This window comes from Oreochromis aureus, linkage group 3 (assembly GCF_013358895.1).
Source record: "Oreochromis aureus strain Israel breed Guangdong linkage group 3, ZZ_aureus, whole genome shotgun sequence".
NCBI classification, from domain to species: Eukaryota; Metazoa; Chordata; class Actinopteri; order Cichliformes; family Cichlidae; genus Oreochromis; species Oreochromis aureus.
Genome location: NC_052944.1, coordinates 34,214,415 through 34,229,866, shown reverse-complemented (window position 1 = coordinate 34,229,866; position 15,452 = coordinate 34,214,415). Strand labels below are relative to the sequence as shown.

General features: G+C 42.7%; 2 protein-coding genes across 2 annotated transcripts; both read left to right on the top strand.

Annotated features, from left to right (window-relative positions):
- Positions 1–1,766: 1,766 nt before the first annotated feature.
- Positions 1,767–3,753, top strand: LOC116316856. The gene is made up of 5 exons (XM_039610050.1): positions 1,767–2,365; positions 2,578–2,786; positions 3,014–3,134; positions 3,276–3,459; positions 3,535–3,753. The coding sequence occupies exons 1-5, from the start codon at positions 1,877–1,879 to the stop codon at positions 3,579–3,581; spliced, it is 1,050 nt and encodes a 349-aa protein (XP_039465984.1). The 5' UTR covers positions 1,767–1,876; the 3' UTR covers positions 3,582–3,753.
- Positions 3,754–4,276: 523 nt separating this feature from the next.
- LOC120439254 lies at positions 4,277–13,603 on the top strand. The gene is made up of 5 exons (XM_039610051.1): positions 4,277–4,964; positions 5,983–6,191; positions 7,053–7,170; positions 10,500–10,677; positions 12,235–13,603. The coding sequence occupies exons 1-5, from the start codon at positions 4,506–4,508 to the stop codon at positions 12,306–12,308; spliced, it is 1,038 nt and encodes a 345-aa protein (XP_039465985.1). The 5' UTR covers positions 4,277–4,505; the 3' UTR covers positions 12,309–13,603.
- The last annotated feature ends 1,849 nt before the right edge of the window (positions 13,604–15,452 follow it).

Genomic DNA, 15,452 nt, shown 5'->3' with positions numbered 1-15,452 from the left:
AAATATGGACATGAAAGTTTGCCTTCACTCAGACCCATGCCCTGGTGTCCTACCATGCCAAAATATAGAAAAATGTCAGGTAATGAGTTGGAATAAAGTTGAATAAAACCTTGAAACACAGAGATGGATGATATTTTATACTTATGGCTTTATAAACAGTCAAAGCAAACAGGGTCATTTTTGAGCCCAGAGGACAACAGATGTGATTATTTGCTGCCAGTAAAAAACTTGAAGTAGTTTAAAAACAGCTTTCTAAATTAACTTTGACATATACCCGTCTGTGATCATCTGTTAAAGCAACTGACTCTGGTTGTGAAACGATAATCACAATAACTGATGATTTGATTTATTTTTTTCCCGAAAACAAAGAAAAAATTCATTTTTATAAGGTTTTTATCAGACTTAAATTTGAAATGGAATAAAAAAAAATGTGTCAGAATGTTTGAATTAAGTTTTAATTAAAAGTGGGGGGAAAATCCACTTCATAGTAATTAAGTATCAATCAAACCAGATGGGGACATTTTTGACCCCTGAGGACCACAGGTGTGATTATGTGCTGCCATTTAAAATTTATAAGTGGTTCAAAAAAAACTTTCTCACTACAGTTCAATATACAGCACTCTGTAGTTAGTCAGATAGTCAAAATTATCTGAACATTTAAATATTTTATTTTCTTGTTTTATTTTTACTCAAAAACACAGTGTACTTTATGTAAACAAGGTCTGGTGGCCCCAAAATGTAAAATGTTGGATAAATTTTGTGTTAATGTGTTGGTCTTAAGTAAAACTAAGATGTAACACTGAATTGATTGACAAAGTATACTTTATATTTTAAAAAACAGTCAAATGAAGTTTGGACATTTTTGACCCCTGAGGACCACAGGTGTGATTATGTGCTGCCATTAAAAAAATGTAAATGATTAAAAAAAAACTTTCTCACTACAGTTCAATATACAGCACGCTGTAGTTAGTCAGATGGTCAAAATTATCTAAACAATTAAATATTCCATTGTCTCATTTTATTTTCGCTCAAAAACACAGTGTACTTTATGTAAACAAGGTCTGGTGGCCCTAAAATGTATAATGTTGGGTAAATTTTGTGTTAATGTGTTGGTCTTAAGTAAAACTAAGATGTAACACTGAATTGATTGACAATTTATAATTTATACTTTAAAAAACACTCAAATGAAGTGGGGACATTTTTGACCCCTGAGGACCACAGGTGTATGGAAATCGGGAGGACATTATGAGGGTTAATAAATGGTCATGGTAAATGGACTGGTTCTTATATAGCGCTTTTCTACTCTGTCCGAGCACTCAAAGCGCTTTACACAACTAATTCATTCACCCAATCACACCCATTCACACAAGCACTTCTAAGGTTAAGTGCTAAGTAACTATCTAACATTCATACACAGTCACACTCCAATGGACGCATCGGAGAGCAATGTGGGGTTAGTATCTTGCCCAAGGATATTTGGCATGCAGACTGGAGCAGCCTGGGATCGAACCACCGACCTTCTGATTAGTGGCTGACCTGCTCTGCCACCTGAGCTACAGCCACCCCTACGATAAGTTAATAAGTGACTATTCGGGTTGAACTGTCAAAGAGACACTACACCATGAAATAGATCATCACAACTCTGTGTGTGTGTGTGTGTGTGTGTGTGTGTGTGTGTGTGTTTGTTTGTGTGTGTGTGAGTGTTCAAAGAGTAAGTTTCATTTCCTAGTTAGCGCGTCATTAGTCACTGGGTGTGGTATGGAAAAACGGTTGGCTGTCACAGAGGAGACCTTACTTTTCTTCACACCAGCTGACGGTGCGCTCGCCCTCTGCACAGTACAGACCATTAATTTAGGTTTTTGATTTACACCTGATCATGCAGACAACAAGAAACAGTCGTGGAATTCCTGAAGATTATTTAATAAGAGAGCATGCAAAGCTGAGTCATTTGAAAGAGGTAGCTCAAAGTACTCATTTATACTATAAATACCTCTCCAAAGAAAACATCCCTGATTACCCTCAACCTGAGTTTCATGTGGCTCAACTGAAACATGACACACAGCGACGGGCACTACTTCGGATCTGGAAGGACGAAGGCTTCAAGGATCCTCGTGGAGGTTCCTCTGATCCTCAAAAACACTCCCTGGTGTGGTGGAGTCTGGCTGTGGGAACTGAGGAGATCCAGGAGGCTGAGGCGAGGCTCCTGAAGAGGACCTACCCAGACTGGACGGAGGAGCAAACAGCCAAGCAGAAGAGCTTCCTGTGGAAGTTTGCCACCTCTCCAGCCTTCAGTGAGAAGTCCAGGTATGGCTCATACCGCTTCACCTTCACAGTGCAGGAGGTGCTGGAGGCCTACCGCAAGCAGGTACTGACTGCTTACTTTTAGACTAATGTGTGTAGAGGGTGGGAGGGTTTCTTACAATTCATTTATCCATCATCTCAGACTGAAAGTAACATCAGGCTGAGAGAGTAAATGACCACAGAGACAAAGAAGAACATCCTGTGGCCACGAACAGGATCTGCCGTGTGTGTGTCAGTACACCGGTGTAACAGGTGTGTCTCTATTATTGTTGCCAGTTTTGCTTCGGAGCTCTGCCCATCATGAGGGTGTTCAAAACCTCCCTGTACAAACAGGAAGTGGTACATGTTGTCCTGGTCCACAGCCCGGCCAGTCAGGGGCTCTTCTCAGAGTATCCTTTGCTCCCTCAAAATGACCCGAACGCTGTCTGCACTTACAAAGATGGACGCTTCATCTGGAGACCGGAGGCCATGTGCGAGACACACAGGTAAGAATCACACAGGTAAAAATGTTAACCAAAGGTCACTGAAGGGCTGTTGGTTGAAATGTATTGAAAAAGCAACTAAATCAGTTTCACTCTCTCCAATGATTGGCTCCTTTGCTTCACTCTGGCTGTGAGCATCAGTGTGATGGACCTGTCACACTGCAGCAGGCTGAAGTCCTCTGTTAGCTGATTGGTTAAAATGCTGTGTGTGTCTCTGACCTTCCTCTCAGCTATGAGTTGATCCGAAAACCTGACGAAAACCAGATGTACACTCGGAGTCTATTTGGGTCTGATTGTCAGTTTTATGTTTGGGATAATGTCGCCATCGCCCTGTACGTGAAGCGCGGACAGGTACTGTCACCTCCTCCTCACTCTGTACAGTAGGTGTCTTTGTGTGATAAAGTGTAGTGTGTATTTGTGAGCGTTTCGTTCATAACAAAGTTTTGTAGTTTCTCCTCATAAACGTCGCTCGTCTTCTCTGCTCTCTGTCAGGTGCTGAAGTTTGACTGTGAACTTCTGAGAGAGAACCTCACGTTCTGCAGAAAAACCGATGGGAATATCCCATTTGGAATCCAATTTGATGACTTTAAAGCTGCTGAAGCCTTGGTGGAAGATTTGTGGCCTGACTCAGGCTTCCAGCTGGAGGAGGAGCTTTCACTCAAGCAGCATTTCAAAGGTAATAAATCAATACATCTCTTATTTGTAAGCCTGCGCTGGCCCATCTGACCTCCTCTCTGTTTCTCTTCAACAGAAGAACCAAAGGAGGAACCAATGGAGGATGAGGACTCCCAGCAGTGAGACGACTCCTGTGGTTTACTTTTATGAAAACCAAACACGGAGCTTCATATTCGCGTGCTCTCAGCCTGCAGCTCTGAATCTGATGTGCCCCCATGCTGTTAGCGAGGGGGGCAGGGTTTAAATGCACGCTGTCTGTGTTCACGTGGAAGATGGAGAATAAAGTTGTTTTGAATCTGAATGAATCTGTGTGTCTGTGTGTAACACCAGCTGCATCCACTGACCGTGTAATCGTGGTGGTATAGTGGTAAACATGGTTGTAGAGTCAGGAGCACAGTGTTTGACCTTCCTCTGAAACACGTTCACCATCGATCAGGATTGTTGATTTACTGAGAAAAGTTACTAAAAGTTTGCAGAGCTGAAAATGATTGGATGAGTTTTTCAATCTGAAACTAAAAGTCTCAGATTTTCAGTTTGTGAAGAAAAGGTAAAAAAGAAAACAGAAACATTTGGCTGGTATAAAGAAGCCTCTAGGTGACCGTGACGTCTCCATAAGCCAGCAGAGTGTGTGTGTGTGTGTGTGTGTGTGTGTGTGTGTGTGTGTGTGTGTGTGTGTGTGTGTGTGTGTGTGTGTGTGTGTGTGTGTGTGTTGGGGGGTTGCATCAAGGGGCGCTTCACACAGGTTTGTTTACATGCTGTTCGTGGTGAATCATCACATGACAGCATGTTTCCTCAGCGCCATCGGCTGTTATCGTTCTGTTTACAGACTATAAAGAGTTCATATCGCAGGCGTGTTTGGCCACGCCCACAGGCGGATCTGATACAGTAAGTTTCATTTCTTAATAAATTCATTATTCTAGGTGGGGTCTGAATAAAGTCTGAGCTGTCAGAGAGGAGAAATCACTAATGCTGAGAGTGAACTCAACGTCTGACAAGGACAATTTTCTTTTTTCTTCATTGTTGAACTAAATCGTCCTCTGTCTGATCATGCAGACACAAATAGAATATGAAGTAAAAACTATAAAAAGTAAGCATTTGAAGCTGAATGACCTGAAACAGGAAGCCCAGGATTCCTACTTGTACAAGAAATATCTGCACAAAGAAGACATCCCTGAATATCCCCGACCGGAACTTCATGTGTCTTGTCTGAAACACGACACAAACCAACAGGGTTTATGCGGGATCAGGGCTGACGAAGGTTTCAAGGCTTCTCAAAAACTCTCCCTGGTGTGGTGGAGTCTGGCCGTGAGGCCCGAGGAGATCCAGTCGGCTGAGACGAGGCTCCTGGATGAGACCTACCCAAAGCGGACGGAAGAGCAGGCCGCGAAGCAGGAGAACTTCCTGTGGAGGTTCGCCTCCTCTCCAGCCTTCAGTGAGAAGTCCAGGTATGGCTCATACCGCTTCACTTTCCCCGTGGAGGAGGTGCTGACCGCCTACAGGGAGCAGGTAATGACTAACACTTAATTTTTACAACTATCCTTTGAAGCATCGCTCCTCTAAAACAGCAATAAGGATCATTATTAGGTTATATACATTATTATGTAAATAACAAAATAACTTAAAGCAAAAATTGGTAAACGTAAAGTCCGCAGTCTTTATTATTAAGGGCCATCAGTCAAACAATATTTTTTGCTCTGGGTCTAAACAGAGCGCGTTGACATCTTCTTTTGCGCATGCGGGCCGCTTTGAGCGTTCACACTAAAGCGCGTTTGCTGTCGCATTTTATTTGTAGTGTGAACAAGCAGACAAAAAAAATCGTATTTGATCAAAAAATCGGAATTGAGCATTAAGACCTGCAGTGTGAACGTAGCCTAATGCAGTATACCACCACAGCCACCTAAACCAACCCAGAGCTCTATGAGACAGTTTGCAGAAGTCTGTGACCCAGCAAGACAGAACTCAGCTGATAAAGACCTGGCAAACATGACTGCACTTGATTTCCAATTATTTTCAGTTGCTGACGATGAAGGATTCAGAAAGTTTATTCATGCACTGAATCCTATGTATGTAATTCCAAACAGGAAAACACTCCTAAAAGATCATCCCAGGCCTATATGACAGAGAACGTGCATCTTCTTTTTGTTTTGCATATTTTAATTTATATTTTATTGTGTTGTGGTTTGCAATGTTTGGTTTTGTTTCACTTTAAATTTGTTTAAAAGGAAAAAGCTGAAAATTAAAATTGTTAAATATTGAAATGTAGTTGGTTTTTGATTTTATAATTTATTTTTTACATTTTATGTGGAGTGAATAAATAAAAGTACATCAGTAATTCATTTTGTCCATAATTTTATATTGTTGTTGATAATAAATTAATTAAAGCAATAAAACAGGCTCTCTAAAAAGAGCCGGAATTTCCATCACTAGTGTGAGTGTGTGAGTGTGAGTGTGTGTGTGTGTGCACAGTGCCTCTCGGTCCTCGGCGTTGTGTAACGGGGTGATGCTTCCACTTTTTCATGTCCAGTTTTGCTCCGGAGCTCCGCCCATCATGAGGGTGTTCAAGACAAAGCTGTTCAAACAGGAAGTGGAGTACGCTGTGCTGGTCCACAGCCCGGCCAAACAAGAGCTCTTCTCAGAGTATCCTTTGTTTCTGTATGATGACCCGAACGCAGTCTGCACTTACAGAGACGGACGTTTCGTCTGGAGACCAGAGGCCATGTGTGAGACACACAGGTAAGAATCACACAGGTAAAAATGTAAATGGACTCTCATGAAGTATGTTCACAGCTGTCTACCTCAGAATCAGCTGACCTTTATCAGTAATGGGGACAGGCCACACATTTGATTTTTTGTTGTTATTGTTTTATTTTGTCAGCATTTTTGGTCTCAAACTTCATAAGTCCAGCAGATATCCACATGAAGATTTCACAGCTGAAAAACATATTTAAATCTAACCAGCTGTGAGCATTAGTACGATGACACATCACAGTCTGAATAATCCTCAGTAGTTTATTGTCTGTGACGTAGAGGAGCAGAGCTCGGCGTTTGATATGTGATGTCATAAAGTGCATCCTGGGTAAACCTTGAGGCTCAACATGTGGAATAGCTGGCTGATCAGGAAAGGTTGAAGCAGTGTGGGCTGGGCCCCCTGGTGCCCCGCAGTAATAACAGAAAATAGTTTGAAATGACTCACAAGTATGTACAGTTTATTTATTTAAATAAAAGCTGAATTCAAAGATTTAAAGTTGAGTGAGTAGTGTGGGATTTTGTGGACAGACATCTCTATGCAATAGTAGTATAACCCCGCCTCTCGCCGTATGACAGCTGGGATAGGCTCCAGCAACCCTGATGAGGATAAGTGGACGGAGCATGGGTGGATATGTAATGCAGTATTAATAACCAATGATAAAACTAATAACCTCTTAAAACATTCAATTAAATACTTGTTTTGACAAATTAGAAAAATCTGATGAAAATGAATGACTTCATTAACAAATTGTTAATTTTCCGTGACTGCTGTTGTTGCTCATGACGGTTCTAGTGTTGCAGGCTTTAATAAACTGAATGACTGTCTCTCTCTGACCTTCCTCTCAGTTATGAGTTGATCCAAAGACCTGATGAAAACCAGATGACCGCTCGGCCCTGGAGTTGGAGGCCTCCATTTTATGTTTGGGATCATGTCGCACTCGCTCTGCATGTGGAAAACGGACAGGTACCCTCACTCCTCCTCTTCCTCACTCTTCAGAGACACCTGAAACATTTTAGAAGAGGAACTGAGTTTTATTTTGCTTGTTTCATATCCTATAACTGCTGTCACTGAGAGGCATTATCACCCCATCAAGAGAATCTGCAGCTTGTCTGCTTGATAACAGAAGTTCTTTGGGATTACTTTTAATATTTTAAGCAGATGCAGATAAATAAATGTAGTTCCAGGTGTAGAGTGCACTGGTTGCAGAAGAAAGAAGGATGGGACACCGAGGATGTGGACAAGTGGGTGAAGAATTTGTCTGACAGACAGCTCACCCAAACAGAGAAAAACATCCTTGCTAAAGGGTTGAATTTTGCTGTCACACCGAGACAAATCCCGCTAGTGGAGCTGATCACAGCCACAGAAACAGCAATTCGTAACAACAATATTGCAGAAGTGGAAGCAGAGCAACTACGGACAAAAGTTTCAGCCTGTCTCAGCAATGCAAAGCCCCCAGCATCCAACATCACCATGGAGGAGAGGAAGGCACTCACATCACTTAGTGATGACAACAACATTATCATCCTTCCGGCAGACAAGGGTAGGTGCACAGTATTGCTGAACCAGAAAGACTATCATGAGGAAAAAAAAATTGTCACTACTCAGTGATGAAAATACTTGTGAGCCCCTGAAACGAGACCCAGGAAGTGGTTACAGGAAGAGGGTCATAGACTGTCTGAAGCAGTTAGAACAAGACAAGGCTATTGACCGGCCCTCATACCACAGGCTGTACCCAGAGGAGTCTACACCAAGTCTGTATGGTTTACCGAAAATACATAAGCAGGGTGCACCTTCAAGGCCGATTGTCTGTATGATCAGCTCGGTCACCTATAACATCTCCAAGTTTCTGGCTTCGATCCTCAACCCGCTGGTGGGCAGCTCTGAACACCACATCCAGAACACCTTGGATTGTGCTGAGAAGGTGAGAGATGTCATGATGGAGGCAGATGAAACCAACAGCAACAGGACCACTCTCAGCATCGACCAGGTGTGTTTGAACTGTGTCTTCATTCCACCTGTTTCTCATACAAGGGTCAGTACTACAGGCAGAAACATGGGGGGCTCCCCAGTTTCGTGGCCAGTTTGTACATGGAAGAAGTGGAAAAGAGGGCTTTGCTATCCTACCCTGGAACACCACCAAGTCATTGGTTCAGGTATGTGGATGACACCTGGGTGAAAATCAAATCTCAGGACGTACCACAATTCACGGATCACATTAACTCGATGGACCGACACATCAAATTCACCAGGGAGGATATGAAAAGTGGAAGTTTAGCCTTCTTAGACTGTGAGATTTCCATCAGTAATGGGGGACATCTAAAATCTGATGTCTACCGTAAACCTACACATATGGATCAGTATTTAAGGTTTGACTCTCATCATCTGTCACAAAGGCCAGGAGGCCAGTACATGAAAATGGACCCAGATGCAGCGCTTACTAGGGTTTCTTTAGGCACCAGTGTGTTTATTCAATAACACAAAAATACTTGTTCCATGAAAAACCAGCAATCACCTACGACGAGAAAGATTCTGAGGACGAAGGAATCACAGGGGTGAAGGTACTGTAATAGAGAAAGAGACTGAGTAGAGTAAAGACAGATATGAGAGAGGGAAAACTACAACTGACTGGTTAAGGCTTACTTGTAGGCAGAGGCGAGAGACTCTGGAGGAGGGGGTGAAGGGCCGAGTGAGTGAATGAGGTGGAGGAGAGGTCCTGAGTTCCACTGATTCCAGAAAGAATGAGGAAAGGCAGGTGACTACAAAGCAGGGACTGAATCCAGAGAAGCGGTAGTGGTGCAAAGGTGCAAACCTTGTAACGTTTAAAACAATTATAATTTCTTGTAACAGCGACCAGCGTCCAGACAGGTAGGTTCTGAGTGATCGGCTCATTCCTACTAAACAACAACAAAGAAAGGTAAGTACACAACAGAGTCATAAGGCAAAGGTTGTTTTTCGAGTCCTGGTAACCACCATAGGGTAGCTGATGGACTGGAGAGGAACTGATGGAGACGGAGCTTCGAAAGAAAAGCGTCTGGACTTCTTTAAGAAGACGTTTCATCCGAGAAGCTTCTTAGGGTCAAATGGTGGAAAGTCCCAGATTTAAGCTCTGTGGGAGTGGTCCCCCCCCCCGAGAGGGACAAAAGGACCCCCTGATGATCCTCTACCTAATGACATGAGCCAAGGCATGAAAACGGGTGTAGGTCACAATCAGCCAGGGTTTCGGGTGAGCTCATTGTGAAACCTGGCCCCACCCTATTATGTGATATGAAGCTCCTTAGACTACGATGACCTGGATGACTTAGAACCTTCAGTTTGAGATGCTGGTCTTAAGTATAGCCCAGCTGATTCCTGGTGATGAGGAACAAGTGCCGGGGAGGAACCAGGGCTCCACCCCAGGTGCAGCAAATCAGGGCCGGAGTGGAAAAATACCAGAAACTCACTCGGATTATGACATCATCCACTGGAGCACAAACTGGATTTCCTAAGTACTCTGCAACATGTAAATGTGGTTATCCCAGCTGGACATTTGTCAAAGCTGAGAAGGCACCTAAAGAAAGCTCCAGCTGACCCAAAAATTGGTCCACCCCAAGGATCGGGTCCCCCGACACAAACAGAGTAACATAGTGTATGCTGTTAAGTGCCAGGAGGATTGCCAGGATTTATACATCGGGGAAACCAAACAACCTCTGGCGAAGCGGATGTCACAACACAGAAGAGCTACCTCGTCAGGCCAGGACTCTGCAGTTTATTTACACCTACAGGCCAGTGGACACTCTTTCAACGATGAGGATGTACACATCCTGGACAGGGAAGAACGCTGGTTTGAGCGCGGCGTCAAGGAGGCCATTTATGTGAAAAGGAAAAGACCATCTCTGAATCGAGGAGGGGGCCTAAGGGTACATCTTTCGCCATCTTACAATGCTGTGATTGCAGCCATTCCCCAACTCTCTGTGAATGGGACTCATGGCCATTGATCAGTGGCTGTTGAGCAATGGTAATTTGCATATTAATGATCATAAACTGACCTCCCAGCACATTGTGAGTCACCTGATGATGACAAAACGTTTCTCCCACTGAAAATGTCCAGATGAACAGAATCAACTTTTTGAGAATCTGCTATTTAACATTTAAATTTGTAGGAAAGTAGCACAAACTGAAAACATAACGTCTGGCATCTTTTGATGAACATACATGATAAGTAATAAAAACAGTTTATGTAAATGAAGTAATAGTTTATATATTTGCAACAGATTACTACATGTCTTTCATGTTTTTGTCTTTTCCTTTTGAAGATGCTGAAGTTTGATGCTGATCGACTGAGAGCAAACCTCACATTCTGTGATCAGGACAATGTGAAACTCCCTCTTAAATTCAACTTTGATCGTTTCGAGGATGCTAAAAAGGTGGTGAGACATTTGTGGCCCAAATCCACCCCGCTGAAGAGGGAGCCTTCGATCTGGGGTTTCACAGGTAATATAATCTGCAATTAAAACTCACATTTCTTCTGCCAGTCTGGGTGGAGTCAGCTTTAGGTGGACATTAGGACAAGTGCAGGTTTTGATAAATGACTGCTGGCTCCATATTTCAGCTCCAGAGATTGCTGCTTGCTTAAAACATAACTTAAATGTAGTGATGAATTATCTGACCCTAACTTTAATAATGACATTTTTTTCACAAAGATGGACCTTTGTACTTGCCACCTGTGATGACTTAGACCTCAGAGGGCAACAACCCAAGATCATGGGGCAACTTTTGCTATGCTTTCAGACAAACATAAGGATCCAAGCACAGAGCCAGACACAGGAAGAGTTCACAGCAGTTATTTGCAGTAGAGAGTTGTCTTGGTGCTCATCAACAGTTTCCTTTCAGTTTGCCAGTGTTACTATAATAGAGACACTGTCCTGGAAGGATGCTCTGTCACTCCTCCAGCTGCTCATTACAATGACCTACAGTAGACGTGACAGAGGTGGTGGACAGAAGAACAAGTGTTATTGGAGGCGAGTAGATTGAATTCGACAGATTGAATTATAGTTTCATTCACAGGCTTCCTCTTGAAGGTGTCTGCAAACCTATAAGCACGAGCTGATCAAAACTTGTAGAGTTGGGGCTCTGAGCATCTGAGCATCTCTTCTGGCTCTTGGAGGAGGCGGACGCATCTCTCCCTCTCCCTCCCTTATCTTTCCTGCTTCGGTTCTATGTCCTCGTCTAGTCTCGTCTAACTCTAACCCTCAGAGAGCCTCTGTGTCTCGGTCTTGTTCTCTAAATCCTAAAGAATTATGGATTTGATCAACTGGTAACGTAATGCAATTGACACTCTCTCCTGGGTTTGGGAGAGCCTGAGTGTCCTGGAGGGACGTTCCCTGCCGGACACACGATGGACTGGTGGCAGAAGAGGCGCATCGTGTGCCTGGCGGGACTGTCTATCGAGGACATCGATATATAACGGGGTTCCTGCTGATCAGAGCTGGCTCGGCCCTGGCTTATTGGAAAAAGAAGAAAGCGGTGACAGGTGTTCAAAACCCCACAAGGCTAGCTGCTATGATCGAAGGGCTGGGACAAGCTGTGAGTACTCAGACTGTTAGAATGCAAGAAAGATCTTGGAGAAGCTCACGGCTATCATCATCTCAATCAATCAATCAATCAATCAATCAATCAATCAATCAATCAATCAATCAATCAATCAATCAATCAATCACCTCTGGTCACCATAAGCATTTTGCACTGCTCCTCGGGCTGAAGGAATCTTAAAATTTCAGAAGCACAAACCTACAACACAGGAACAATTCAAAGTGTTTATTTAAAGCAACAGAGCTCAACAACTGCAGTATTTTCACCTGAGCAGGTTTCATGGAGGAGCTCACAGGCAGGAGAGTAATGATAATGATAAAGGTTCAAATGCCATCGTATCCAAACTGTGATGATCCCACCAGCAGCAGGAAATACACTGTGGGAATCGAAAATAAGGAGACCAGAAGAGTCAGCCTGAGCCTAGAAAGATGACTTTAAGTCTTCTCCTCTCTATTTCAGCTGAACAACCAAACAACAATCCACTGACAAAGGAAGAGGAGGATTCAATGGAGTTTGAAAACTCCCAGCAGTGAAGTGGCAGCCTCAGTCTTCACCCCCCAGGTTCATCTGTGTTCTTTAGATTAGAATAGAATAGAATAGAATAGAATGTTTTTTATTGTCACCAGCATCTCCTCCTCAGTGCAAACATGCGGGAAAAGAAAGGTGGGTGAGGTGCAGTTCTGCAGCACTATATACACATGAACAGTAGTCAAAATATCTAATGTACAAATATACAAATCCAGTCAAGAAAAATAAATAAATAGAGTTTTGTATTTACAGTTTGGGTTATTGCACAGTGGTGATGGGTCTTTGGATTGGGGGGTGTCGTCAGTGCATGTGTGAGATCAGAGTGGTCATGGCCTTTGGGAAGAAACTGTTCTGGAGTCTGTGGGTCTTTGTGCTGATGCACCTGTAGCGCCTCCATGAGGGAAGCAGGTTGAACAGGTCAAAACTGCCTTTACTTTCAAAGAAACCAAACACTGAGCTTCACAGAGTCTCACAGTATGAAGACGTGCATGTTTATTTATTTTACTTATTGTATTTAGAAAGAGGGACAATACATATTAATGAACATTTTAACAAATGTAAATATGCCAGATTATAGCCTTGGGCTAATTTCCACACGCTAGTAAAAACATACAGAGACACTATTTACAGATCATGTGACAGTGATCACATTATACTACAACAAACAATGACAAGAAGAGTGGACACAGAGGACAATAACGGAAACACATCGATTATATTGCACATGCCCTGACTGTCCTGATATTGCACTGACCCGTTACACTAATAGTTGTTTCCCTTTTTGTAATACACTAACTGTTTTTCACGTCCAGTATACAGCATGATTATTAAACATGATCACATGTTTGTGTGTCCCTCAGCCGCCCTTTTAAGTGACTCTTACAGACAGGGAGACTTTCCCTCGCTGACAGTGGAAGAATATTCCAGAAGCTCACTCCCTGATATGACAGAGCATCTGTGAAAAGTGCTCCGTCTAAATGCCAGTTCACAATCACCTCTAACAGTGGCTCGAGTCCGTCGAGCAACACTGCTACACTGTTGTTTAACAAAATCCCTAATTGGTGGAGATGAGCATATGCAGGATTAGATCCTGATTCAATCACATATTTGAGTTTTTCTTCACTTTTATATATATTCAGAGAAACAAGCATCACTGTGCTGCACTGCACAGGCAGTAGTGATGTGTCGGTCGCGAACGAAACGGCTCTTAGAGCCGACTCTTTGAAGTGAACGATGCGAGCCGGCTCCTTATTGAGAGCTGTGGGTTTTTTTTTCTTTCTCTCACCCTCTCTCTCGCACTTTTTTCCGCTTCACTCCGCACGCGAGCTTTGTGCTTTGCGCTGGGAAGAGGGGGGAGGGGCGGTAGTTACACTCACAGTAGCACAGGAACAGAGCGGGAGGGAGAGACAGAGAAAGACAGCCAGGGACAACAACGTCACATTAGAAAGGTATAGTGATCATCCACAACTATTTTCAGTTGCGGATGATAAAGGATTCAAAAAGTTTATTCCTGCAGTTAAAAATATCCATCCATCCATTCGCTTCCGCTTATCCTTTTCAGGGTCGCGGGGGGCGCTGGAGCCTATCCCAGCTGTCATTTTTTTGAATTATTTGAATATATATGAGTGCTTGTGCATAAATACACAAACAATACACATATGCTTTCAATTGTGTAATTTAAGTGATCTAGGTAGCTCTGTTTGGGAAGTTCAGTTAACGCTAGAAATGTGTTTTGGAGTTTGTATGTGCTTTGTCTCTAGGGGCCACCGTATATATTTATATATAAACATATATAAATAAAACCACTTTTTTTTACATTAGTAATTCCTTTTGTGCATAATTTTATATTGTTGTGAATAATAAATTAATTAAAGCAACAAAACAACCTGAAGAGCCGGTTGGGAGCTGGAAGAGCTGGTTCTCTAAAAAGAGCCGGAAATCCCATCACTAAAAGTCATACTTCAAGTTACTGCTGCCAAAGGTGGTTTCACTACTGTATCAAAGGGTTTATTTAGTATATCACACTGATTAGGTTTTGTGAAATAAACGATGACACAGTGTAATATGTAGTGTTAATCTTAAGACCTCAATGTTTTTTAATGTCCTGATATATACATTTTTAGAATTAACAGATGGTGTGCTTTGTTTTTAAGACTGTAGTTTCATAAGTGCACAGATCCACTGAAGGGGTTAAACCAGTTGATTAAACAGTGATTTGTATTGACATCATCGCCATTGATTATATGTTGCTGACAGAAATCAGTTACCATCCTCATCCTTCTAGTAATAAAAGAAAACATTGTAGAAAGATCTGACTTTTAAGTGTAATTGTTCAAACCCTGCAAAATAAACCCTGTTAAAAAAAATCAGATTTGCGTATAGCAATGAATTTCTTGTTGCTTTTCTTCACTATTGCCCTCCTGCACTGGCCTCACTTTTCACGTCTTTTATCCATCTATATATTGTCTGTGTACAACACATGTTCTGTCCTTGCTTGTGTTGCAATACAAGGTTGAAAACAACAAGGTTGCAACAAAATGACAGTGGCGATAAAAACCTTTCAGCCCCTGTAAGGCTACAGCCGTGGTGACATCAGTGTTTTGTATTCAGTGTGAAAGCAGCCTCAGTGAAACCAAAGCCAAGGATCCCGGCAGAAAACTGTGCAGCGTGCCCGTAAATCACTCTGTTGGTTTCCTCTTGGAAAAGAGCCATAAAGGAGATTGCTATGCTGTCAGCATGAACCTACTTTCCACCATATGAAAGACATCTCTCAAAATACTTTCCCTTGATCACTTCGCAGGTCCTGAGGTGACTTTGTCAGCACCCTTGAATGCTTCTTTTTGTTACCTGCCGAGCCAAGATTCAGAGCCTTTCAATGCCGAGGAGGGTTTTCTGTAAGGGGGGAAAGGACCAGTTGACAGAGTGTATCTTTCGAGATCAGCAAGTTCATGTGACTTTCTCAGGAGTGTGTGTCGGAGCCGGAGAAGGAAAGTAAATTACTTCACTCACAGGCTGCAGGTCAAACTAGCACTGAAACATTAAAAAACACTTCCAGACCACAAGAGCTTAGTGGACTTCTAGGAAAGAAGAGGCTGCTCACATAAAGCCTGTGTTACTGCTGGCTGCTTATTTCACACACTGGCGTATGT

Bases quoted from the DNA above. Each gene is read 5' to 3' on its own strand.
- LOC116316856 (XM_039610050.1), top strand. From the start codon at position 1,877: ATGCAGACAACAAGAAACAGTCGTGGAATTCCTGAAGATTATTTAATA. The intron at 2,366-2,577 runs GTACTGACTGCT...TATTGTTGCCAG, and splicing joins TGGAGGCCTACCGCAAGCAG to TTTTGCTTCGGAGCTCTGCC. The intron at 2,787-3,013 runs GTAAGAATCACA...CCTTCCTCTCAG, and splicing joins GCCATGTGCGAGACACACAG to CTATGAGTTGATCCGAAAAC.
- LOC120439254 (XM_039610051.1), top strand. From the start codon at position 4,506: ATGCAGACACAAATAGAATATGAAGTAAAAACTATAAAAAGTAAGCAT. The intron at 4,965-5,982 runs GTAATGACTAAC...TTTCATGTCCAG, and splicing joins TGACCGCCTACAGGGAGCAG to TTTTGCTCCGGAGCTCCGCC. The intron at 10,678-12,234 runs GTAATATAATCT...TCTCTATTTCAG, and splicing joins TTCGATCTGGGGTTTCACAG to CTGAACAACCAAACAACAAT.